At 38.8% G+C, this 27,946-nt stretch overlaps 1 protein-coding gene across 1 annotated transcript in view; it reads left to right on the top strand.

The window, feature by feature from the left end:
* The window catches only part of VWC2L (von Willebrand factor C domain containing 2 like), an 89,796-nt gene that overhangs the window by 21,880 nt on the left and 39,970 nt on the right, over positions 1 to 27,946 (top strand). Inside the window, exon 3 of the mRNA XM_063291682.1 lies at positions 7,110 to 7,239. Within this exon, the coding sequence (XP_063147752.1) occupies positions 7,110 to 7,239 (130 nt within the window). The remainder of the gene's footprint in view (positions 1 to 7,109; positions 7,240 to 27,946) is intronic.

Genomic DNA, 27,946 nt, shown 5'->3' with positions numbered 1-27,946 from the left:
AGAGAGACAAGAGCGAATGTAGTATCTTCCTCAACCTCGTCCCTTACCGGCTGTGCCAAAAGTGGGTAAAATTATGCCTATCTTGGTGTGGGATTATGCTGAAATTTAAAGCTTAGAACTGATAAAGTGGTATGTGGCATCAAAGCTTACTAATTGCTATACAGTGCATTATTTCCTTATTTTACTTTCTTGGAGTGCTTATTTTTTAAAAAAATATTTTTGTTAAGTTCTTATTTAAAGAGCAATAGAATTATTTCTGCTCTTGAATGAACTTTGTCTCACAACTCTTTTATGTATGGGCATTAACTATCCCATACATTGAAGCAAGTAGAAACCAAAGCCCACCAGGTCCCTGAAGCATATTGCCTACTGCGTGACTTATCCATGGAAAACCCCACACTGCGTAAGATGTATGTGGTGAGACCTTAACCTGGCCACAACCCCTTTTAAGTTCTCCCTGATTAACATCAAACCATTTGCTAACCATTCCCTTTATTTGCTTGCATGATTTCCTTCCCATCATATCCTACTCTTACTGTATTCAGCAACCAACCTTCACATCCACAACTGAGCAAAACATTCAAGCCTATTCACCTTCTCGTATGCTTTTGCTAAATCAAGCAATGTACAGTAAAGTTTCTTTCTCACAGTCACGTATTTCTATATGACCTGAAGAGCAAAGCTCTGACTCCCTTGCATTTCCCTAATTTGGGTCACTGCCATCTCTTGCCCCTCTTCAGTCTGAATCTGGCCAAGCCCTGCCCAGGCCTACTTCACAAACTAGAATTTTCCATCCTTTTCCTTTGTATAGAAGATTGATTGATTGATTGATTGATTGATTGATTTTGTCCCCGCCCATCTCCTCCCATCGGGGGACTCTGGGTGGTTTATAATAAATAAATAATCAGTTAAAACAACAAACATACAATATATAAATGTATCATTACTCTTAATAAATGGATATAAAAATCAGAGTAAAAATAAAAATCAGAGTATCTATCTGTCCTGACATTCTTCAAATTGCTAGGCACAGAGGCAGTTTTCCCACACACATTAAACAACTTGCACAGCCACTCCCTAAGCAAACAACATTCCATATTCATTTCTTCAGTTATACCATTTAAACCTGAAACCTTACCATTTTTTATCTTTCTCACATCATTTATAAATTCCTTTTTATCAGTTTTCTCTCGGACGCTAACATTCAGAATCATTATCCTATGAATTCCTACTTTCACATGCACCCACAACTGCCTAGGTCACACCAGCTCATACTTTTTGACATACGTTTTCATTCATAATTAAACCTTCCTTGCATGTATTTATCGAATCTTATCCACAAGATCAGACCACCATCGTTCTAAATTACTTCCCCCTTTTCTTAGCTCCACAGACCCACAACATATTTATTTATTTATTTATCCTTTTTTTGGTTCCATGTGTTAATTTAGGCTCTTTCCCATTTACTCCACTTACGTTCCAAGTTGCAGTCTTCCATATGCTGTGGTCATCACCAGACGGGCCTGTAGCGTTTTACCTCTGCTGTCCATTGTGACTTTGGTCAATTGAGGTTTTTGCATAACACTTCTTTTGTAATTTAGAGAATACATAGATTAAGTTATCAGCCTTAGTTATACGCGAGGCATTCCCTGTGCATGGTAAAACAGGACAGGTCAGTTTGACTCGTTTTGGGCCAGTATAATATAAGTGCCACCAAAGCCCTGTTTTACCCCCAAGCATTCTCACACTAGTCTATGTAAGCCTAGAGGCTTGCAAGAGAATACCTTGCAAGCCAACATACTGTTCTCCACATGCCACCAAACAGGATATATAACAATGTATTGACACACACTCACAATGCACATGTCAATGCACTACATATACTTCCTAGCTGGGCAGCAGTGCCTTCCCCGGTCGTCACCTTCCCCAGCAAGCTGGGTGCTCATTTTACCGACCTCAGAAGGATGGAGGGCTGAGTCGACCTGAGCCAGCTACCCAAAAATCCAGCTTCCTCTGGGATTGAACTCCGGTCGCGGGGAGAGTTTGGGTTGCAGTACTGCCGCCTGCCACTCTGCGCCACACGAGGCTCTACCTACGGATATAAGCATCACAACACAGTGTTAAATACCATCTTCCACTTTAGGTCAAAAGAATTCTAATGGCTTGTTTATTAATTTGCTTGCTTAAGCTATTTATTCACCACTTTTCTAATGCATTCATATCCATCCATGAAACTTTCCCTAAGGAATAAAATGTAATCCAACAGTTTGAAGAAATACTGCAAAATGAAATCTTTAAAAAGGTTACCATGAAAGCTTAAAAGTAAAACAAGAACTAAAGCAACTCAAACTCAGAGGAGCATTCCAGAGATTGTCTTGTCGGTGAGAACTGGGCAGGTGATCTACGTTTAAAGCCAGAATTTTTGTTTTGCTTTCTATATATTTCCTTTTGGAGTTATGGAAGTGGTATATAGTTTATCCATTTGTAACCATGCAGGTAGGCATATATAGGCAACCCCTGGGAAACTCAACTTCTGTAGCTAAAACCATTTGTTGGGGAAAGGGTTATTATCCCTGGGTGACTTGTCCCAAGTTCAGACTGGTATTCATGGCCACAAAAGGAGTGGTTCAGCTGTCTGAGGGCTAATAGAAAAGCCCATCAGCTCCTGGGAAATGGGTAAAAATACTCTGTGCTTAGACTCCAAAATCCATGCCTATTTGGGTAACGCATTATTCAGTTCTCAATGAGAAGTGAATTTTGATGCCCCTCTCAGTCTTTTCCATTCATTGGACAGCACCTTAGCACTGTAAGTGAGTATGAGTCCGTGGTAGGAGATCTTTTGAAAACCCTTAGTAGCCTGATTCATGATCCCCTATGCTAAGTAACTAGCTAACAGCAGAACCTTCAAGGACTCAGCACAGTTAGATTAAAATGGTATAGACATATCTACCCAACTACTACAGAATCTAGCAATCTAACTTCGGTGTGGGTAAGTGGGTATGTGTATCTCATCTTTCAGGGGGTAAATCCTAATCTCTTTTCCTGGTAACAGACCTTTTGTGCCTTTTGGTTAGACAGAAATATGGAGGACAGATATGGAGGGCACCTGTACTCTGTTTACCCAGAAGCTCTCTCTGTTCTTTGCTGGCCTCTTTGCCTGCTTCAGGGCACGCAGTCAATAGAGATATTTTCAAAGATACGGTCAGTAGAACATACCTCTAACATATCTCTAAGAAGGTTATTTAGCGTGCAGTCTTAATGGTTCTTGCTTAAGTCTATGGCATATGAAAGCTCTTCCTGCTTCATAGTTTCTGGGGCAGAAGGATTTGTACTATTCTTGCACAAAAGAGGCAAAAGTACTGGGAACAGATGATGGGAAATTATCTTAGAATAAAGAACAATTAGTGTGTGAGAGGAGGGAGAATTGTGATTTATAACGCAGAACTGAAACTCAGAAAACCCCCCCTGAATATAATGAGATAGAAAATAATGTGTTTCCAAAATATCTCAAAACAGATTTTTGAGATTTGAAAAGTTCGTTAAAAATTAGAGTGGTGTGATTTTCTCTCATCTTGACAATTGCGTTCAATGTCATACATCATTTTTTTGTTCTGGGTTATTTTCAGATACCATAGTGCAGAACCAAAAAACGTATCTGTCATGTCTCATTTACTCAAAACAAAGTCATTTGGTGTCATGTTTCTATCTATTGATGCTCTTCCACCTCCAATGTATAAAAACTAGGCTACAGCCTTACTGAAAAGGGGTGGTACAGCGCATCTCCTGATATTTTCAAAAATTAGTGATATATGTCAGTGAAAAGCAAATCCTACGGGACATGCAAATAAGAAAATTCCCTTACATTATAAAACAAACAAACCCTAGCTTAAAATATTTGAGGGTCACAGCCACCAACTTCTGGGTGTAGTGACAATAATTCCTTTGTCGATCCTTTAACAAAATATTTTTATTTCTGTAAAAATCAATCTTTATTACAATTATAGACCAGCATATTATTTTTTTATCAGTGCTCTTGAATGCAAAATAGATAGATGAAACAAGAAGCAGAAGCTCCATGAAGTTGGAATGATAATTGGGTGATCTAAATCACATAGAATTTGCTTTTAATGTAAGGACAACAACTTTTTATCTGAACTGCAAAGGTTACAAGGAAACTAAGTCAAAATAAGGGTTGCAAACTGCCAATAGTAAGAAAACAGGGAAGCTTTAAATAGCTAATTTCAGGGTTGACATGAGGTTTTTGGGAACTGATTCATGAGAAACTGAGAGCATTTCTGAGATGAACTGCAAGTCTTTTTGCTTGCAAGAATTCAGCATGAGTGTGCAGCTGAAAAAAAGAGCAAAACCATTCAGCATTTGTAATGAAAAATATGTATCTTCTTCTGGGAGTTGACTTAGAAGAACACTGGTCAGACAGGCTGATTACTGTCAAAAGGAAAAGTTGAGGATTAAAAGTTGAGGCAGTAGAAGCAGTGAGCCTACTTGGACAATTAGCACTCCACAAACCAAACAAAGCCACTCTTTTAAATATTGGGATATTTTGTTCCTGGGTTCATTATTTTGGAAAGCTTTTCTTTAAATTAGCTGTATGAACAACCTAGTATAATTTGGAGACTTGCTTGGATGTTTTTATTCAAGGGAATTTTTTTTTAGGAAAAGCCTTGATGTTCCTGAGGCAATCCTGCCATTCATCTCAGAATGATGACAGGGTTATCATCAATGCAAGTCAGAGTAGTTCCAGAAACTTAATAGCCTTCCATAGGCATCCGTAGTAAGCCACAGTGCTATCAAAATGACACGACATCATAGGACAAATGACACAATTGGGTACTCGCACAAATATTACCCTTCCTGGAAATGTATTTCCTGCCTCCATTAGATGAATTAAAATATTGCGAGTGGCTTTTGAAGAGAATGCTAGCCAAATGCTGGCTTGGTCCAAAATCCAATTTAAGGGGAAAAGAATGTTTCCAATTCTTACATAATTTCCTCTGTTCTTTTAAGGAAGACATTCATTACATTACATTTCAGACCTTGCCTTTGGTGTGTTTTGAAGGCAGGTATCACAAAGTTTCCATAAAACAAAGTGGGATTTACCTCTGAGGAAAAAGAAAAACATTTGAAGGGGGGGGGGCTTGCATCCCCAGGCTTTGGATGCAGCAGAGTAGCTATTATTTTCCCCCATTAGGATTGTGTGTGTAGGTGTGTTTTCTTCCAACAGCTGTAACAACACATTGTGATATTCAGATAATAATTATCTTGAGGTTGCCTCTAAAACCTGTATGGGGAAACTTACATTGCAAAGTGATTCCAAATTCTTATTAGCAGAAGGATGTACAAATGTACAAATAAAACATACAGTGTGAGCTGTCATTTCCCAAAAAGGAAAGAGACCAGAATTTAAATTTTTACATATGGAAGAAAGACCATCTTATTCTTTTGCTGTCAGCTTGTTGCCTTTATTGCTCCTCTCCTTTTTACCTCTTTGTTATTATTCATGAGCAGGAATACCATTATCCCTTTTATAATTTGGAACTTAATAATGTATGAAGAAATCTGGATTTCCACTTCATGGACTGTAGCTAATTTTTTTTTAATGTCACCTGATTTTAAAACTTGGAGGAATGAAATATATTCCCTCTCTCCCTATGAGCTTGTATGACACCACATGGAGAAAAATCTAACATTTTCCCATATGGCCATGGTTTAATCTGAGGTTTATTTTCTTACATATGCATATAATTTTATACTTTTTGCTTTCACTTTATGCTTGTGTTCATTATGTTTTAATTTTTCCTTTTTTTCTTTCTATATATTAGAGCAATGAAGTTATAAAGGAATTATCCCCTAATGATTTTGAAACTGATCAATTCCACATTCAAGATTCTCTAAAGAATACCCCTTTTACAGCATCCAGCTTCATGAAACTGATCAATTAAATCCACTTTTAATAAGAAAGAAATTAATTAGAACTGTGTTCTGGAAGTCAGCAAAATTATGGGGACTTTAAAAAACAAGTGTTTAAGGAATATATTCTGACAATCTCAGCACAAATTTCTAGGAAATGTTTTATGCTACATCCCTTAAAGGATTTAATTAATTAATAATAAATAAATAAGATTAAAGCTTTCATCCTTGTCTACTGAAAGGTTTGCAATTGCCATTTTTTAAAACTGCACTTTGAAGGACTTTGTACTGACTTCTGTGAAAGCCAGCACGCTTTCTGTGCTTATAAAAGCATAGTTCCATCTGAAAAAGAAAGGGCTATATGCATTTCCTGTATTATCTGATGAGAGGGCAGAGCTTCTGGTCTGCCATTCATTGTGCCCTTAAAGTGATCCAGAGGTGGCAAGTTGTTTACAGAATTATAGAACTCCTTGAAGTAGATCCTGTGGTCTCTCCCTATCATCTTAGGCAGACTAGGTGTGGGGACATGATAAAAGTATATATAATCATACATGGTGTGAAGAAAGTGGACAGAGAGATGTTTTGCTCCCTCTCTCAGAATGCTAGGTCCAGGAGTTTTCCCCTGAAGATTTAGAACAGACCAAAGTACTTCTTCATGCAATCAGCCAGTGGAATTAATTCCCACAAGATGTGCTGATGGCCGCCAACACAGATGGCTCTAAAGGGAGATTTGATAAATTCATGGAGGGTGGATCTATCCGGGGCTCTTGGTTTTGAAGCTTGACGGCACCTCTCGGTTGGCAGCAGCATAGCGTTCCTCCAAAGGGGATTGCAGGGGAACAATGGCAGGAAAGTAATGTTGCTCTGAGGTGTTAAAACACAAGTAATAAAAGCAAGTTAGGTCCCACCTAATGTGAGCTGTTAGGCCCTTTAACTAGTCAGCAGCTCCACGACCACAAAAAGCAGCAGGAACAAATATCGCTATGGAGCCTTATGATGAATCTTTGTGAGTTAGTGTTAAATGCCAAACAGGTCATTTTATAACATCATATACATATACTGTGTTATCCAAATATGTGCAATGAATAAGTTAAGTGAAATGTATAACTCAAGATTAGAGTATCTTTATTTACTGAACTACCAGAAGGGTTGAAATGGGCTAATTTGAGCTTTGTTCCCAGCCCTCGCCATGCGAATGGTGCCGTTGTGAGCCCAGCAATGAAGTTCACTGTGTTGTAGCAGACTGTGCCGTCCCTGAATGTGTCAACCCAGTCTATGAACCAGAACAGTGTTGTCCAGTCTGCAAAAATGGTAAGCTTTCGATACATAAAAAGAAACATGTCATCAGAAAATTTTAAGGTTTTGACAACACGTAGAAACTTAACTTCATTAGGAAAGACTATTATTTGTAGAGTAGACTCACAAAGAGTATATGAATGATGGGCAAACTTCTTTATTGGTATATGCACCAAGATGTGTGGTATGTATAAGGTTTACGGACTTGGATTGGAAAACTGGGCTGGTCACTATAAGAGAGACAGGTCACAGTACAAGACACAGACAAGCAATCCTTTAAAGTTTAGCTGAGACACTTTAAGAGAACTGAATTTTTTAATAATTATTTTCCGTAGCTAAATAATTATTTTCCGTTAGTGGAATTCTAATCTGAAAAGAATAAAGGAGTGATAATCACTCTCGGGTTTATATCATAACTGGATTAATCAAAAATTAATATTTCATATGTCATTCCAATGATATATATTCCAAATGTAGTGGTGATACCAAGTGGCCTTGGCCACCCAATGATATTGCCAGAAACCTGAAGAGGCACAACTCCTCCCCATTACTCCTCCTTGACATCTATCAGAGATATTGGGAAAACTGTGTTTTCTAGTGTTCCTTAATCTTTAACTAGCTTACCATCACAGCAAGATGGAAGTTCATATGTTAGTGGAAGGGGAGACAGAGATGAACTGTATTCCAAAATGCTGCTTATCAAAATCCAGTGATGCAATTGCTATTATTGAGGCTTGAAGCTATACTCTAAACTGGGCTTCATTATAACAATTATGTCACATTTTGGCATTGTTAAATGTCATGTCACATAGGATTAGAGCAAAGCTGCACTGACACAGCAAGCAGTGTGCTACTCTACAGAACTTCATGGATTTTGCTCTTTCCTGACTATCAGGAAATCCAGTTCCATCTGTGCTAAGTAATCTTGTTACTAAAAACCCTGTTCCTAAAGATACATGCCCTCAATTACATTAATTTAAATGATTGTTATTATTTATTAATTAGATAAAGATTCTTACGTTGGGACTGAAGGCTGAATGCATTTCTAGTTCATCAATATTTTTTTTCTATTCCAAGGTAGACCATAATCTCCATGGTCCACAGACTGCAAAAAATAGAACCAGCAAAGATAATAATCCACCTTTACCTTAAGTACTTGTTCTAAAATTGTGGACAGTATGTAATGTCAGAAATTCATCAGAACAAGTTGGCTTCTCAGGGGGGAATTTGGAACAACTTGCTTACATTAATACATATTAAAATGTAAATAAAGTACTTGGAGGTCTCCATAGGAAAACTGCCTCTTCTTTTCCTCCTTATGTGCTTCTATTATGATATTATATCCTCTGCCTGTGTGAATCCATTATTATATGAAATAATATTTATAAAGGATGTTACATGAATAAAACATCATCAGTTGGAACCACAATTACACAGAAAATAGCTCCCATAGATTAAAATGCATAAATAATCTGTTTGGACAAGGACCACTTATCCCTTAATTCCACCAAGGCCAAAGAGAAAAGTAGATAGTCCTTGCCTTCAACTTCCCTCAGTCTAAATAGTCCTCTCATCAACTTCTGAGTTGCTTCTCCACAAACTCCTCTAAGTCCAAACCAACAGGATAACTACTGCAATAACAAAGTTAATGTTGCAAATGCCAGATATACAAATACTGATTGTCTATTGTTTTTCCTAAGCAACCATAGGATATGGAAAAGGCCTGGGGAGAACTGGGTTATTTGGAGTATATTTCCTCTCATCGCAAGTGGGATAGATGGATGGATGGATGGATGGACGGATGGACAGACAGACAGACAGATAGATCCATGTCATGCTGATCCCTAACCTTCCATGAAATTTTAGCCTTGATTTGTTTCTCTGTTGCTCTAGCATGCTGCAATGGCAATGCTGACCGAGAGTGTTCAATTGTTGATGTAAAACACAATGAGACAGGGAGGGAGGAAGACAGGGGTGTCTGCAGGGTGTGGTTAAAAAAGTCAAGATGACAGCCACAACAGTGCAATAAAGCATGTTATGCCAAATGCAGTTAATTAATTGATTATATTTCTCCTTCAATACCCAAGAATCAGCTCCATGATATTTACAAAGGGACAGGTATCATCATTCCTTTTGCTGACTTCCTTTCTTTGGGCCATAAAATAATCTTATCACAGGGGCTCCCTTCACTGCAAATTACATCACACACTGTTCCAAAACCTCATACTGTATTTTCAAGGAATCTCACTTTCTCTAGTGCAGTGTTTCCCAACCTTGGCAACTTCCCAGGTTTGTGGGCTTAACTCTCAGAATTCTCATCAATGGCCATGCTGGTGGTGGAATTCTGGCATTAGAAGTCCGCATACCTGGAAATTGCCACTAATGGGAAACAATGCAAGTCCAGTGAATACTGTAGGCTTGTTTCACACAACCCAGTCTCTGTACAAAGGGCCCTTTCAACTAAAAGTTGAAATAAAAAGTTTCCATGATGGATAAAAAGTTGAAATAAAAAGTTTCCATGATGGATAAAAAGTTGAAATAAAACATGCTGCTCTGGCTCTGTCTCCCTGGAAAAGTTTAGTGATCTAAGGGAAAAAAACCACCCTCCTCTAGGGCGAGCTTTTCTCAGACTTGGCTGGCAACATAAGAATAAACCCAACAAAAAAACATTCTGGCAAAAAAAATCCTTAAAAAGGGTACAAAGGCCAACATTACATGTCGCTGTATCCTGAATGAATTTAGTAGAAGAAAACAAAAGAACATCCAGCAAATGCATGAGATTTTGAGTGGCTTTTCTCTGATGGGTTTACAAGTTTAGGAAAGTTCATTTTCAGTAGGTCCTTATCCTTGGGATGTATTTGCCATAAGTAATCAGCAATCCATATTAATAAATGGTTCCTGATGCAGAGAGAATTTAGCATTTTAATTGCAATCTGATTAAAGAAATCTTTAAAACAGTACATTAAGAAACATCATGGTTCCTGGGACTCAGTCATTACTCAGCAGCTTCTGATGCTTCTGGCCCTTTCCAATATTAAAGTGGAGTTTGCTATGAACCAGAGTCTCAAACATGTCACAGTACATGTGCAAGGAAGCAGTCTACAAGGGTCTTCTTTGCAACTCTGAACTGAAGGTCTAATCAATGAAATTACCTTACAGAACATAGGGCAGGATCACCACTGGATCCTCTTTCATGCATGAAGTGCTCTTCAGCATATACCAAAGGACAGTACAAAATCCATTGGGTTTAGAACATGAGCATGATAAATACACCTTGTAACTATAGAAGAAGTCAACTTTTCTAGACAGACCTTATGTCTCTGGTGGCCAGTAATGTCCAAACTGCAAGCTAGAATTGCTGTTGTGCTTGCATTTAATTCACTGTTCTATTTGCAAGAGTGCCTACATTTGTTTCAGCATATTTAATGTAATTTTGTTTTTAATGAAAGGAATCACTTCTTTTCTATTCACCAAGGTCTATAGCAGGGGTTACTAAACTTTTTGCCATCACAACTCCCTTTAGTGTAATCTTAATGTACAGACCTCCCCTAAAAACCCAACACGAAAATGAACACAGATGAACAATGAAAACAGTACAATGAAACTTTGGGAAAGGCAGATTTACTGTAACAATGTAACTAAAAGGTTCTTCACACCTCCACACCAAGGGACGTGCACCGCACAGTTTGGGAAATCCTGGTCTAGAGAGATCAGGATGCTCATCTTTTTTCATTATGGTTTTAGTATTTTGCCAATTCTTTAGTCAATTTCCCAGTTGGAGAACATGATCTAGTCAATTTCACCTTATATAAAAAAGGAAAAGAAACCCCTCCCTCTCCCTGATTTTAACTGCTTATAACTTAGCCTGGAATTTTTCTGAGCAGCATCTCAGAGGTAAAACTAACATTTACAACAATATTGAAAGACCACATACTCAACAGTGCACAGATGGTATAATTTCCCAAAAGATTCATTACAAAAACTACCAGGAAACAAATCTGACTTTTTAGGAGACAATAGTGAGGAAAATGGACTGGAGCATGTGTTGTATAATTCATGAGTAAGGCAGTCATCACACTGACACGATATAAACATCCTTGAAGATCTGTCCCACATGAGCTAAAATGCTGTTTAAGATTTATCTGCTCACTTGGATAAGGAAACTTCCTGAATTTTCTGTGCTTCTCTGTTGTTTTAAAGGCTCTTGGACCCTGAATGGTTCCTTGTAAATCTTTAGATACTTACAAGTATTGCCTTCTAGTGGAAAATTCTTGGATGCAGAATATTGTATTTCAAAAGAACAGTTGAGAGACAACTTTAAACCAGAAGATCAAACAAAATTTTACAAAACTCACTGCAGGTTCCTGAACATCAGTAATTTTTTGTCAGGCAAGTTGCTTAGAGGGAGAAGTAGCTGGGAGGTAAAACCATAGCTGATTTTGCTTCATTTATTTACTTTCATACATAATTTATGTCCTATCTAGTTCTACAGGCTCCAGCCAAAAGCCCTCATAAAATAATAAATACAATCAATTAAAAACATCCTAAAAGAAAGCTATAAAAAGACAGGCTGCCTAAGTTCCCCAAGCCCACGGAGCAGCTGTTTCTTCTCTGCCTCTTAAAAGTAGTTGGACCTCAGGGCAGAGGGCTGCAAAGTGACCAGGTGGCCTCCAACCAAGCCTGCCCTGGGCCCCCATACCTCTAACATCCTGTGAGGGGCACCTAAGGCCTTGCTCCCCAGGCTGGTGGTACAGGATGAGCTGACTCTGTTTGGTCCTGTGGGAAACTTGGACCTAAGCCACTTAAGACTCAATAAGTCCAAAGCAGCCCTCTGAACCGTGTTCAGAAGCATAGGGCCACAAATGTAGCATGAACAATATAGAGGTAGTGTTGCTGAAACAGCTGTCACCTGCCAGCTTGCAAGCTGGACCAGCATCAGTTTCTGGATTCTCTTCAAAGTACACTCATTGCAGCAATCTAGTCTTGAATAACAAGGGCCTGAGTCATGGCTGCCAATGCCTCCCATTTCAAGACATGCTACAGTTGGCACAGCAGCCAAAGCTGGACAAAGTTTTCCCTGGCTACATCCTCTACCTGCTGTTCAAACAGAAGCCATGAGTCCAGGAAAACTCCCAAACTGGGGCCTGCTGTTTCAGGGGAAGAACACCTCAGTCCAGAGTGAGAACAGGGGTTGTGACCAACTCTGACAGCTTCAGGACAAACAATTCTATTGCACTGGAATTTAATTGTTCCGTCCCATCCGGTCCATTTCTGCCTCCAGACATGGGGTAAGAAACATTCACAAGATCTATCTGGTCCAAGGTTAAGACATTATATATCATCAGCACACCAATGATACCTCTCCTAAAGCGTGAATGACCTTGCTAAGCAGTTTCACATAGATATTAAACAACAGAGGAGACATGACTAAGCCCTATCACGCCCCATACAGGAGCAGCTATCCTCCAGTGCCACTAACTGGAATTATCTACTCAGGTAGGAGTGGAACCACTGCAAACATCCCAATGAGTGACCAATTCAGTTTCAGTCCCATTCCTGGGACTGAAACATGATTGAAAGGAAATTAAATAAGCCACTTCCTCCAAGATTCATTGCAGCTGCAGTCCCACCACCTTCTCCAATACCATCCATCAACTTCTTCTTGCAGGCTGGACTTGAAATGATCACACAAGCACACAGGAATCCAGAAAGCTGTGATAAGCAATTTGCTGTTGAAAAGCTAAGAAGCCAACACAAAAAAATTCCAGCAATTCTTGGGTAGTAAATGCAAATTCTATTGATCAATGTTCAAATTGCTACTGTAGTGTCCTCTCCACACCCATTCTAGGTAAAAGGCTAAAACAGATAATCTTTGGGGTAGGAGATAGAGTATCCACCTGTCCTTGTTCTGGTAAAGACATCATGTGCTATTAGGTTGCTTCTTTGGACCACATGAGAACTACTTTTCATGCCTTCCACAAAAGGAGAGTTGGATACCAGCTGAAAGATACCCAGCATGGCCAGATGAGACACAGCTTTTTCAGGAGGAGACATACCACTGTTGCCTTCAAGGCAGGAAGCTACTCAAAATGCAGCTATTTCAAGGCTAACGTAATATCTGGGTGTGTTCTGTCATTTTCATTCCAATTTTAGAAAGATAGTATAAAAATAGGGTGTTATTAGACATCATACATTATGATGTCTCAAAATTATTCTCTTTAATTTAACATAATAGCAATTATTTGTGGCTAAGGCAGACTCCTTCAGTACCTTGCTGTGCTATGCAGTTTGGCCTCCCTGCTTACAAAAATATTGCAGCCAATTAACTGGCCAATAATTTATTTTGAGTATAGCAAGATTTGATTTTATGCCTTTCTTGGTTATAAATTGCCAAGAACAGAAAACTATACAAACATCAGGTTAATGCAGAAAGTTGTTGAACTTACCATCTTGCATTGAAGATTCTTAAGAGAGGCACATCACTCCTTTTCCTAACAGCATTCACCATTTTTGCCACATGTTTATTTCAGTTATCATGCAAAGGTGGCAACAGTGGTACTGTAATATCTTAAGAAAGGGGGCCATTTTAATTTTTATACAAAGCAAATACAAAAGCTAACATATTCCAACTTTCCTTTCCTTTCCTTATCTCCTAAATCTCCTTTCAATCTGATACTGACCATTTACCTTCAAGCATGTTGGGACAACACTGAGCTACTGACCCAATTGACGTATCACACATTCTGCTGCATTTGTCGCTCTGTGCCGTTATCTGTGAGCTTAGAGCACATCCATGCAAGGTTTGTACATCAAGTATGTGTGGCTCAAGTGTACTAGTGCTGACAGGTAAGTACAATACACAAACAATTAATTGGAGTATGTGGAATATGAGCACTTTAAACTTTTCAGTGGAGTGCCCCCACAGTAGGGATTTTCCCCCGGTTTGTGTTTATAAATTAGCTGCTGCAATGGAAGAATCCAGATTAGTATTACAGTATAGGGAGAGACTTAATCCTTTCTTTTGGCAAAGTCCCGGCCCAGATTCCCTTCCCCTGGAATTCCATTTGCTCTGATAGGAAAGCTTCATTGGCATTAGTGACAATTTTCTTCATGAGTAAATAGAAGTTGCACAAACTGGGTGGATCCACATCTGGACTGAGATGTGGAAAAAAAGTTTAAATCTGATTTGTATTATCCTTCCTTCATAAATGCTTAGTAGTAAGCACTAACAAACATGTGTGGACCAGTTGTGTATTTCATCTTTTTTTTAAGTTTGGCTTTACATTTACACTTAAGAGTTCTCTGCAATTAAGGGAATCACTAATGTACCAACTTTTTCAGGCTGGGGAAGAGGCTAATTGAAGTGGTGGCAGTGACAGCTTCTTGAGTTTCCTGATTAAGCAGAGACTGTAGAAGAAATATAAGGCAGCCAACAAGTGAACAAATAGGGAGATCTAACATGAGCCAGTGGAGTTTATTGGAAAAGTTTAATGGGGAGTCTTAGAAAAAAAAATCCTCTAAATAAAAGTAGCTAACCTGAGAGCTTAAGAGAAAACAAAAGGAAATATGAGCCTTTCTATTACTGTAGCTGCACCTCACAAGGAACGATAAAAATATTTTTGGCCAAAGCATGGAAAGTTTGATTAGGATGACTTTACACTGTTCTTTGAGAGTGGGTGATGAAAAATAAGTTAGGGATCTCAGATAAACACTTGTAAACTGTAGAATGAAATAGGACTGAATCAGAAAGAACACAGGTTTATGAAGTTCATGACCTTCATTTTCTATACAGTGATGCTCACAGTATGGAAAATAAGATGATCTTGAATTCTTATCACAAGAAAGCAAACACAATTTATTAGGTACTAGAGTTCTGATGGGATCTGTCTCATGAGTGGAATATAGTTTGTTCAAAAGGAACAAAAGCAGTAAAAAGGGAATAGCAGTTGCAATGTTCAGTAAATCCTAGCAAAGTTGAAAATAACAGTAGTTGGATTACAATAGATAGAAGAACGTATAAAAGCAATATGGCATCTGCTACCACCCACCCACCCAACAGGACTGAACAAGTCATTCCAAAAGCTATTTGCAGAGGTGTGGACTTTGGAGTACTTTAATTATCCTGACAACTGTTACGATATTAACTCTGCTAAACATGGTCTTTCCAGGAAATTCCTGGCTTGTCTTGTAGGCAACTTTTTCTTTAGGTGGGAAGAGAAAAGGGGAAATGATCAGTTATCTTTGAGCAGAAACTAACCAAAAGGGAAGACTTAGTCAAGTGAATCCAAATATTTCCCTAGGAGCATATGGGGAAAGTAACCATACCACATGGAATATTAGAGCTTTTAATTTTAAAGAAAATTTAAAGCTAACTTTTTTCAAATGTATATCTTGGATTTCAAAAAAAGAGAGATTTTTTATATAAACTCAGAACAATGATAAATAGGATTTCACTGCAGGAAAAGTGGAAAACAAACTCACTTTAAGAGGAAGTTCCTAAAAAAGATGATATTAAATTATTATTATTATTATTATAGAGAAAAAATGGGGGATAGCAGGAGAAGCCAGTGTGAGAAACAGTTTAGTGAAAATCCAAAACCAAAAAAGTGCATGTCTGATGGAAAGAGAGCCAGGGTCTCAAGGAAGAGTACATGTAGTAGCAAGAAAGTTAACGCTCAGAACAAGGATAGGGAAAGTTGCTAAGAAGAAGGAAAACAACTTATTTCTACATGGTAAAAGAAAAAGGATAGACAGACTTAAGTGACTCAAGGCAGAGCTACCTGCTCCACCAAGAAGTGTTGACGAGCAAAATGAAGGGACAGAGTTGAAGACTGTGATGGAAGTATATTCAGGGAACACCTCTAGCTCACTCTGAATGAGTTTAAATCTCCAGGATCAAATGAAAGGCTTTATAGAGCTCTGCAGAAACTAGTTGTTGGTGTAACTGAACCTTAAACACTTAGAGAACAATACAGAAGTTAGCCTGGATTTCTGAAGATGGCTTGCCCAACCTCACTCTAACCTTAAGCCTTAATCAATTTTGACAGTGCTATACTTCTTTATTTCAGCAAAGCATCTGATAAAATGCTCCATGGTATTAAGATTAGGAAGCTGGGTGTGAAGTAGTTGGCATAACAATTAAGTGGATTCACAGCTGGTTCATAAAATTTATTATTGATTTATTTGATTTTGGCACAACCCAACTCCAGAGTGAGCCTGGGTCACTCACAATATAGAACAGAATACAAATACAACAGCATAAATAAAAAAATACAGTAAGAGAAATATCATAATGGCAATCTGGATGACATAAACACAAAAACAAAAAATATCAATAATCTCTAACAAGGGGGTTTCCATCCACCCTACTCCAAGGCCTAGGAGAACAACCAGGTCTTTAAGGCCTTCCTGAACACCATCAAGTGGGAGTTGTCTGGATCTCAGGGGTTAAAATAATAAACAGGCTTATTTATTATTATTAATGACTCCATATTAATGTCAAGTGAGGTATCAAGGTGGGTGCCACAAAGTTCAATCCTGGGCCCTCTACTCTTCCACATTTTTATGATTTGAATGAAAAGGTGAATGGAATCTAAATCTATAGTATTGTTTGTTATTGAAAATTAAAAATATTGCTAAGGTGCACATTAGTTACTTCTAACAATTCTAGAATGAAGAATGGGATATCCCATATTAATAAATCCATAGCAAAAGATCTTGAAGAATATTACATATGTTTATTATGATCTTAAGATGAGTCTTATTCAATGAAATTTTTTCTTAATATTTACTGAACATCACATATAATGTTTTAAAAGGGTTGGTTGTTAACTTCATTGTGCTGGGGGTGTAAAATGGGTGGAAAGAAAGTTATATCTGTAATATGGGCTTCTCCCACTATTTAGGTTTAATATCTGTGAATGTGTTAACATTGTGTGACAGAGATCATCATAGTTTAAAGATGGGAATGAACTCTTGAATTGCATTCCATACAACTGAAATGTGTCACCATAGGAAGAATGATGGATTTATTGAGTGGGTAGGGTCAGCAAAAGTTTCCATTTTGGAAGGACACACAACCCACAATGTACAATACTGGATTGCTAGTTTGTGTTTACATTCTGTTTGATTTCTTCCTCTGGGACATCCAGGAACTCTGGAAGGGACTTCCCCCTGCGCATTGCAGATTCATGGAAGCCACTTCCTGTAGGTCACTGGAAGAACCACGGGAGGTTTCCGCTCAGGCTTAGAGTAACAGGAAGTGAAGCAAGATGAGATTCTCACTTTCCACTTTAGAAGGAGGAAGCCGGGCAGCACTGCCCTGCAAAGCAGCTTTGAAGGGGAGCTTAGCCGGAAGCTTTGTGGAAGCTTTGCACAGTCCTAGTAAAAAGCCATTTCTCTCTCCTCTCCTCCCCAGCTTTCTTTTAGAAATGGCTGCAGGGCATTTTCAGGTAGGTACTTTTATATTCTGGGTTTTCCAAAAAAAAAAAAAGAAAGAAAGAGCATTATATTTTGTGGTTTTTAGACAGTTTTAGATGGACATGTGAAGGATCAGTCAATCCTTCTGTGGGAACAAAGCATTTTAACTTTTAACTTTCTGACCAATCTGGGGTGTTTTTTGGTATAAAGACATCCTTTACAAATCTGTGGTTAACACACACACACACACACACAAGCACAAACACATTGGCTAATACAAACTGCAAATAAGTTGAGCTGCTGAGCTTGCCGATTGGAAGGTCGGCAGTTCGAATCCGGGTAATGGGGTGAGCTCCCGTTGCTAGTCCCAGCTCCTGCCAACCTAGCAGTTCAAAAACATGCAAATGTGAGTAGATTAATAGGTACCGCTTCGGCGGGCAGGTAACAGCGTTCCGTGTAGTCATGCCGGCCACATGACCACGGAAGTATCTACAGACAAACACCGGCTCTTCAGCTTTGAAATGGAGATGAGCACCGCCCCCTAGAGTCAGACACGACTGGACTTAATGTCAAGGGAAACCTTTACCTTTACCTAACCTGCCAGATTATAAATACTTTTTTTAAAATTTTCACTATGTTTAATGGTATCTGTTAGGAAGACTACTGTTTCAAGCAGCATTTTGTTGTGCGGATGGTTCCTAAAAACAGGTACATTATGCTTAATCTGTGTTGATTTGGAGACAGACGGTAAAGTAGGGCCCTTCAAAATGTAGCAGCACAATGCAATGAACCTTTACGGTTCTGTTCAGTACATCTCCATTCACCTCCTCTTCCTTTGATTAAAGAGTCCCTGGATCCAGTTCCCTACTTTTTCAGAACATGCCCTGCAGTCACTCCACTCCCCTGCTTCATGAAGACATAGAATGGTCAGCTTTAGCTGTTGGATGGCACAAATCTCTGCAGGGGTGGAAGACTGATTAAAATGGTTCAGTCTAGTGTTTAATGAAACTGGATAGTTCCTGAATGGGTCTGGAGAGCTTCCCAACACATCTGTGATGATACTGTTAAACCTTGGCTAATCTGTGGCATACAGCAACAGTCTGGGTGGCCGACTTTGTGACTCCTTAAATGCCCCCTTTTCTCTAATCTAACAGAACCAGATCAGTTCCTTGGTTTAACAGGGAGTTGAACCTGGAGAAACACTTAAGCCAGCAGCTAGAGCTCAAATGGAGGAGATCCTGGACTGAATAAGCATAAATGTTGAATCCTGTTCTGTAGCATCTTATGCTCTGCCTTCAAAGTCAGAATTGTAGGTGGCTCACTTTATCCACTTTTACTTGCGGAGAAAGTCAACTGATCTGCTCAATTTGGACTCCACTTTCGAGGCCTGTAACAGTGATATATCCTCAGCAATTGTCTTATTATTCTGAATACCTTTCAGGGTATAGATCTAATGGACTAAGGACTACTGTGGTGGTGGTTTACTACCTTTTCATCTAGAGTGCCATAAACAAAATGTGCTTTAACTCCATTGTTCTGGGTGTCATGTATCAAGGAGATGTCAGCCATTAAACAATGCTTCATCCTCTATTGATTTCTGCCATTAACCCACTATACCAGACTTCTGTCTACTGATCTAACATACACATTTCCACCTATCCCTTTTTTCGTCAATGAAAGAACTCCACAGTACAGATAAGATTTGGTACTTATAAACAGCAATTGTCATGGTAAATCAGTACCTGAATGGAAGTGCATATAAGGCCTTGATTTTTATCATGGAATAAACCCAGGAAATAACTATACTTGATAAATATACATTTTTCCCTAAGTGCTAATGATTACAGGTAAATTACAGGTTACCTATTACAGGTTAGGAAAAGAAGTATGTATCAATACATGATCATATAAAATGATTATTATTAACAACCCAAAAAGAATTGTGCTTTGATAAGAAATTTTATTCTTGTGGCTTTGGTTCTTTTTGCAGAACTCTGTTTTAGCTAACACAATAAATAAAATTATGCAGGGAAAAAAGGAAAATTGTGGCTGGCACCCAGTATCATGTTGGGTGCAACTATGCATGTATTCAGTAAAGGTAAAGGTAAAGGTTTCCCTTGACGTAAAGTCCAGTCGTGTCCGACTCTAGGGGGCGGTGCTCATCTCCGTTTCAAAGCCTTGGAGCCGGCGTTGTCATAGACACTTCCGGGTCATGTGGCCAGCATGACTCACGGAACGCCGTTACCTTCCCGCCAAAGCGGTACCAATTAATCTACTCACATTTGCATGTTTTCGAACTGCTTGGTGTGCAGAAGCTGGGACGAGCAACGGGAGCTCACCCCGCCGCGCAGTTTCGAACCGCCGACCTTCTGATCGACAGCTCAGCGGTTTAACCCGCAGCACCACCGCGTCCCTATGCATGTATTCAAAATGCATATAATTTAAATAGGGCTGAAGTTTTAAATAGAGATGTTCAATCCTTGAAAAGAGGTGTTTTGCAACATGCAAGATTGTGTACAAATTACATCTCTTCAAATCAATAAAGCAGCCACAATTTCTTCCAGGAAGGTTCAGCTGCTTTGTAAGTCACTCCAGTTGTGTCCACATGTGGTACTTCAGTACACATCTTTTCTTGGTGGGGGGGAGACATTCCTCTTTTTTCTCCATTCTTTCAATCACAGGCCAGATAACAGGTGAGAGACAAGAAAAGATAAGGTGGCTGACAAATCAGGAGGGTTGTGGTATAGACAGTTGTAGAGGATGATAGGTATATGGGAGGGAGAGAGAGGAAAAGATGGATTGTAGACTGTAATATTCACCTGGACATTGACTGTGATGATTACAAGCTACAGGTAGTCCTCGCTTAACAACTGCCTCGTACAGTGACCGTTTGCAGTTACGATGGTGATGAAAAAGTAACTTTACAACCAGTCCTCACATTTATGACCTTCATAGATCTGTAAAGCAAAGGAAAGCTGAAGAAAGATTGTAAGCACAGTCACGGTTTCACTCAGCGATCGCTTTGCTTAACAACCAAGTTGCTGGTCCCAATTGTGGTTGCTGAAGGAGGACTACCTGTAATGTAGCTTGTAATTAAATATAGAAAATAGACGTGGGTAACAGATTTCCAGGGAAGAAATGGCAAACTGAAGACAGCTCCCTAAAAGCAGAGCCAACGACCAAGGCGGAATGAAGTGCCAACGAGTAGACTGCCTCTTCATAATTCCTCTCCAGACAAGGAGAGGACTTGAGATCATCCACAAGTGCTCCAGACAGTTGCTCCTCAGGAGGAGACCACAAGACAGTGGTCTCTGGTAGGTTTAGAGCTCTGAGAGACGATGGAATAGCCATCTTGCTCAAACCATGGTCAGTACCTTCAAAAGGACAGTGGGTTCACATACTTCCTTTTCTAATCACTTTCAGAAATTGCTTGTTAACTGCTTTTCAGCTGTTAGGAACCTTTGGATTGACAAGTCTGAAAACACTGGGTGAGCTTCCTTCAATCCTTAGCAAAAGAAGTTTTAAATACAAGTTTAAAGACTTAAAATAAATATTGGGGGGGGGAATAAACAGCAAAAGGGTTATTAGAACTTTGATTTTGGAAAATTACAAATGGACTAATCCAGATGGATTTGAAATAAGATTTTGGAATTAATTGTAGGAATTCTTTCCATGGGAAAATGCTTTTGGTTTGAATTCTTTTAGAAAAAACATGATGGGATGGGACTTTGAAGGTTGGGCATTAGAGGGAACTAGAAGGAACTAAAGATTACAATTAAAGGAGAAGAACACTTAAATTTGACTTATTGATACAGAATGGAGCAAAATATTTTAACATTGGAGATATTGAAGGATATTTTTTAACAGTGGACCCAGAAGTTAATTTTAAGAGTGCCTGCCTCTATAGATAGACTGTGTTTAAAAGATATTATGGAAGAGGAACAAATTTTACCGGATAAGACAAACTGATCTGAAAGCGGATTTAAAAATGACAGGCTACAAGAATGATATGGAAAAGTTGCTACACTGGACATACGAAAGAAACTGGCTGATGTCTTAATAATTAAAAGGGATATGCAAATTACAAACCATGAGAGTGACCTGGATAACTTTCCTATATTGGATTTACAAAAGAGACTTGTTAAAGCTTTGAAGAATGTTGTGAGAAGGGACAAAGAAAAAATGAAAAAAAACAAGTTCTAGGACATTATTTGAAGGGTCTAAAGATCAAGATTGTTAAATGTAAAAGGAAGGAATATAAAGTTGGTTTATTTAATCAAAGATAAAATAGATATGTTATCTTTGGTAACCCTTAATGGACTTTTGCTATTCAGGACTGAAACATCAAGGCTTTAAGGATTCATTTGTTGTATTTTAAGAGAAGGTGGTAAGTTACTAAAATTGTTTATACTTGTGATGAAGGAGATGTTATTTCCTTATATATTTATTTTCTTTTTCTTTATTATATTATTTTTTCTTTTCTATTTTTTTCTATTTTCTTTTTCTTTTCTGTACCTTCTATTTTTTCTTTTTATTCTTTTATTTTTTTAGTTTATATTCATTTTCATCATTGTGATTGTAATTTTTAATATAAAAAAAGAAAATAGACATGGGTAATAGGTAATTTCAAAGGTTGTATCTGGAGTTTTTGGAATGGCCTGATTTGCTCTGGATTGCATATTTCCCCATTTCAACTGCATCTGAATCTACAGGAGGGCTAAACAAAAATAATTCATCCCATTGTCTAGCAATAAAAGCCACACAAAAGCAAAAAGTTAAAGCTGTTTTTGTTTTATTTCGATCTGATTTTCAGCAGTATGGTATGATAATCTTCAGGTAAGCTACAAACTTCATTGAAAACAGTACATGGAGTTTTAAGCTATCACTGTTACCTTTCAGATGAGAGGTTGAAGGATTATTGTGCAAGAAGTTCTTTTCTGCAAGATGATGATGATGATGATGATGATGATGATGATGATGATGATGATGATGGTGGTGGTGGTGGTGGTGGTGGTGGTGGTGTCTTTTCCTGAATGTGGTGGAGGTAACTGTTATGGGTTGAAAGAGAAGAGCATAACTTGCTGCTCTTTGCTATCTACTTCTGTTGAAAGTTGTAGTGTGAAACTGGTAGATATTGTGCCCTAAGCTTTGGGATTCTGGGCAAAGAACTAGCAGTGCTGAAGAAGGCATGGACTGAAGTGAAACATTGCTAGAAATAGACATGCAAAGCACCCAACCTGTGATGCTCCTTGGTATATTGTCACTAGAGGTCCAAGTGTCTCATTAACTTGAAGCACCTTCTCCAATTTTGGTTGGTTCCTTACCTTCCTCCTTTCCTGTATAACAGTAGTCTGGCCACAGGGGTTCATCCTCTGGTAAACACCAGGATTTCTATAATGCAGTGTAATTTCTATGAATTATGGTATATAGGGCTGTCTTTGAAAATAGTTGGGATACTTCAGTTAATACAATAATATTGGGCTGCTAGAATTCTGGTACAGTTTTTTCCAACCTGACATGTTCCGTGTCTGTTGGGGCTGCAACTTCCAAATTTCTCAATTGATATATAAGTATTGATTATTAATTTTATTTATTTTACACAATTGGTATGTATTCATATATTTGGTTTATTTATGTGGTTTATCTACTGTCTGAAACTAGTTATATCCCACCATTCGACTCAGACAAGGAGTAGATACTCAAAGATACTTAAAAAGTCTAGGTGGAACCATATTATATCTGTTCTGAGTAGCTACCTAATTGCTATTGACCCAATTTAATTTGTTGGAGCATACTTTAAAAACAGTACATGGCATAAATTCCAAATATATGAAAGAAACTTTACCCTCAGGTTGAAAATTAACATTGCAGAAGGTGCATCTCATTGTTTAATCTATAGGAAAGGTGTGTTTTATATATATAGCAAAGAGAAAGCTTTCATTCTGGTGGCACCACAACTTTGGAATTCCTTTTTAAGGAAAATTCTTCTGACGCTAACACAATATTGTTTTGGAAGCCAAGTTTGCTTTTGCACTGGTCAGGAGCTTGCCTGTTTTTCTTCTGTTTTATGACACTGTTCCTAATATTCATTTAAATAACGTATTGATTTCAATTTATTGTGCATACTGTCTAGAAGATGCTGCCTCTATATTTAGTAAATAAATTATGACATAAGAGATTTTAATTACTCCATTTTAAAAACTTTTTTGGTTGGATTAAAAAAATAGATAAAACTGCATGACATTGACAGGATAATGCATCCTGGCCACTGTATTACTCATGTAATAGATTCATTATGAAATAGACAGAAAAAGAGATCCCTCAGAGTCGTCAAGCACTTCAGGATTTCTACCACATCTCCTGCTTGGCCCAAGTTGGCCAAAGATAACTGGTATCATCAACATGATAATCTCTCACTCCAAGCTGACTGATGATCTCTCCCACCAGCTTCATGTAGGTCTTAAAGAGAATAGGACAGAGGGCCAAGTCCTAGGGCACCCACATCAGAGTGCCTAAGGATTCAAACACTTCTTCCCTACCATCACAGATGGGAATCCCACTCAGAAAAGAATAGAATTACTGCAAAATAGTATCTCAAAAATTGTTCAGCTGTGATATTGAGTAGTTTAACAGAGACAAGGCAAGTACACCATTTTCATTCACCTCCTGCTGTAGGTCATCCATAAGAACAACCAATTATCCAAGGATCTGAATATTATGTCATCAGTCAACAGTCAGCATTTTCTATACAGTCACTGTGTATATACACAATTTCAATTAATATGTGAAAACTTATTTATGTAATAAAGCAGACTCACTGCTGGACATGGTGGTGAGCAGATGCTGAAAATGGTAGTAAGACTAATGTTCTATAAAGTTAGATGGTTGGTAGATTTAGGATTTTCTAATTGTATAAGTGTAATTTTTGTGACTGAAAATACATCATGTGAAAGGTGAAAGGTCCCCTGTACAAGCACCGAGTCATGTCTGACCCTTTGGGGGGACGCCACTTTTGCAATGTTTTCTTGGCAGACTATAGCGGGGTGGTTTGCCATTGCCTTCCCCAGTTGTCACCTTCCCCAGCAAGCTGGGTACTCATTTCATCAACCTCAGAAGGGTGGGAGGCTGAGTCGACCTGAGCTGGCCACCCGAGAATCCAGCTTCCACTGGGATCGAACTCGGGTCGCGGGGAGATTTTCGGTCGGCACCACTCTGTGCCATACGAGGCCCTAAATACATCAATCAGTTATTTTTTTCTATTGTGTAATTTTAACTTTATTTGTTAACGTTATATGGTGTTGGACCATACCCTGATGGGAGGGACCATTATAAATAATTTTTGCGTGTTTGTGTTAAAGAGCCAGAGAGAGGTGAGCTAGTGGGATAACATAGCATGGAATGAGTTGGTATACAATGGCAATCTCACCACAGCTGACAATAAGCAGCAGTTGTTAAAAAAGGGGAGCAATATACCAGAGTCAGATATCTTTCAGTTGCTTCATATGCTTCTCTGGAGTGTGGCAGTTACTTCAATAATGGAGACTAGCTATAGCATCACTATAAAGCTATTGTTTTCATTCTCCCGAATTTATTATGTTACACTTTCTTGGTTTCATTGGAGGAAGCTCTGGATAGAAAAGATTTCAGATTACGTTCAAGTTCCATTTAGCCTCCTGTATCAAACTGGCGGGGTGCTTTTTCAGCACTCTGTCACTGGATCACTTGCCTTTTAAATGTTTCACTTTGACTTGTCTTGCTAAGTTCCTGGATGCACACTTATCCCACAGCAGCAGCAGGCTTCCCTCCTTCCCCCTTGGGCTGGAAGCTCCTCGCTCAGGGCAACAGAGCAGCTCTAGACCCGTACTTTGGCTTACACTGTCCGCTAGCCCAAACAGATCCCTGCTTCATTTGCCCAAACTGAAGATCACAAACAAATGGATCACAACTGAAGATCACAAACATTCACACCTGAATGTGTGAATGGCTTACAGATCCATGGCAGCAACAGGCAAATTATTCTAACCTTTGTCCAATCTGACGGAAGGCTTCTAATCTAAGTAAATATGAATTCTACACTTCACCATCATATCCTCAGCCTTAGTTAACAGTTTTAGAAAGCATTTTTAAGAAAACTGCAAGCAGATAGAGCTCAAGCATGTGCTACCATTATTTTCTCATTAGAGTGTTTAGTGTGCTTTATTTGGGGCTGACTGCATAATTCTGCCTTTAATAATTTTGCTTCAAGCTTTGTAAATATGAGCATTATTGAGAGGAAATAAATGTAAATAAATAAGTATCTAGAAGGCAATAAACTGAAGCCACTGTAGAACAATCTGAGGATTCTGCAAAATCAGGATTCCCTTATTTAAACAAAACCTACTTTTTAAAACCTTCCGATTAAATAACTATTCCTTCCCTTTCCCTAATATCTTTGGAAAGTGTATTCCTGGGTCAAGATGTGATTGGCTAGAAGAGTCCTTATAAATTGAGTGGCTAAACAAAATATGAATGCAGACAATTAGTTGCTAAGCAATAGCACATCCAGGATACATTAGGGCTTAAAAGTAATTTGCAGCTGTCTCAAAGTTACCATGTACCAAGCAGAGGGTTGGACTACATGGCTTCTGAGGTCCTGTCCAATTCTGTGCTCCTATGTCGAATTCTGTGATTCTATGTCAAAAATCCTGTGAATTTCTTCTACACAAAATCATTTGTATAGAATAATTTATACCAAACTATACGAATTCTGTTCCAACTCCCAAGCTGGGTCAACAACTCCAGGCACATATGAAGAACTGTCATTATCTGGGGGATGACTTAGAACTCTTTCTGGCAGCCAGATTCACGTTCTTTACTGCCATACTTGAACTGTCATAGATTAGACTGTCCCCACATGCTACTTTTACTGAGCCTGAGCATAGAGGCTGGGTAGTGTTGCTACCCTCACAAAAATTAATGGGGGGGGTACTTTGGGGGCAGTAGTTGGTGGAATCCATGAAAGCCAGCTGGGTGACCTTGGGCCAGTCACTCTCTCTCAGCCCAATTCACCTCACAGGGTTGTTGTTGTGGGGAAAAGAGGAGGAGGAAGGCGTATTAGGGATGTTTGCCACCTTGAGTTATTTATTAAAAAAACTAATAAAGGCAGGATAAAAATAAAATAAATAAATCTTTCCCCCTTCCACCTTGTGTCCCCTACTGATGGGAAAATCTGCCACTGACTGCTTTCCTGAATGTGATGGGGGAGGAGTTGGAGGTTCAAGGCTTATGTTTTATTATCTACTACTATGTACCCTTTCTGATTGGGCAATCTATCTCCCAAGAAATTGATAATCTATTTCATAGATGCTGCCATCTAGAGTCAGCAAGATTACCTCAAATAGTCTAGACCAGACAAATACTTAGTATTTACACATACATACATTTATACATTTATACACAGATACATTTATACATAGATACTAATGCCTGGATTGGGATGGCTGGCTCAGGATGTTTTCAAAGCATCAGCAGCATTCACAGCAGGGGGTGTCGTGACTGGCAAGATGGCAGGGGGAGTGTTGCAGTGCGAGCCCCACCCCTTTTACACCTGGGTGCAGCTACACACAGAGAAAAGACGTATTTTGACTTTTTAAAGGTGTTATGTCATATTTCTGCTTAATTTTGTAACAAACGTCATATGTTGGTCTATTTTGGTCATTGGCAACCCTCCTGATAGGCCAGCAAGTTTGAGCCAGCAAAGAAAGTGAGAATTTGCCTGTTTTTTTCCCCCCTTTTTCTTATTCGCTCCACAACTCAGGGAGGTGTGTATGTGAGAGAGACAGAGAGAGACAGAGAGAGAGAGAGAGGTGGGAACAAAGGCTTCTCCCCTGACCAGGCCTGAAAAAAGGTGAGAATTTGCCTGGTTTTTTTTTTTCTTATTTGCTCCCCAACTCAGGGGTGCGTGTGAGGGAGGGAGGGAGAGGGAAAAGGTTTCTCCCCTGACCAGGCCTGAAAAAAGGTGAGAATTTGCCTGTTTTTTCTTTTTCTTATTTGCTCCCCAACTCAGGACTCTCTCTCTCTCTCTCTCTCTCTCTCTGTGTGTGTGTGTGTGTTAGAGAGGGAGAGCAATCTTTTTTAAAATGACTTCAGCAGGCAGAGGCTTCTCCCCTGACCAGGCCTGAAAAAAAGAGTGAGAATTTGTTTTTCTTTTTCTCATTTGCTCCCCAACTTGGGTGTGTGTGTGTGTTCGAGGTGGTAGAGTCATGTGAGAGCTGCAATCTGATTTCAACATGCCTAAAAGTAGATGTTCAGTGAGTGTGAAATT

Source organism: Candoia aspera, chromosome 1 (assembly GCF_035149785.1).
Source record: "Candoia aspera isolate rCanAsp1 chromosome 1, rCanAsp1.hap2, whole genome shotgun sequence".
In the NCBI taxonomy this organism is placed as follows: domain Eukaryota; kingdom Metazoa; phylum Chordata; class Lepidosauria; order Squamata; family Boidae; genus Candoia; species Candoia aspera.
Note: the sequence above shows the minus strand (reverse complement) of the source record. Positions and strands in the feature narration are given on the sequence as shown.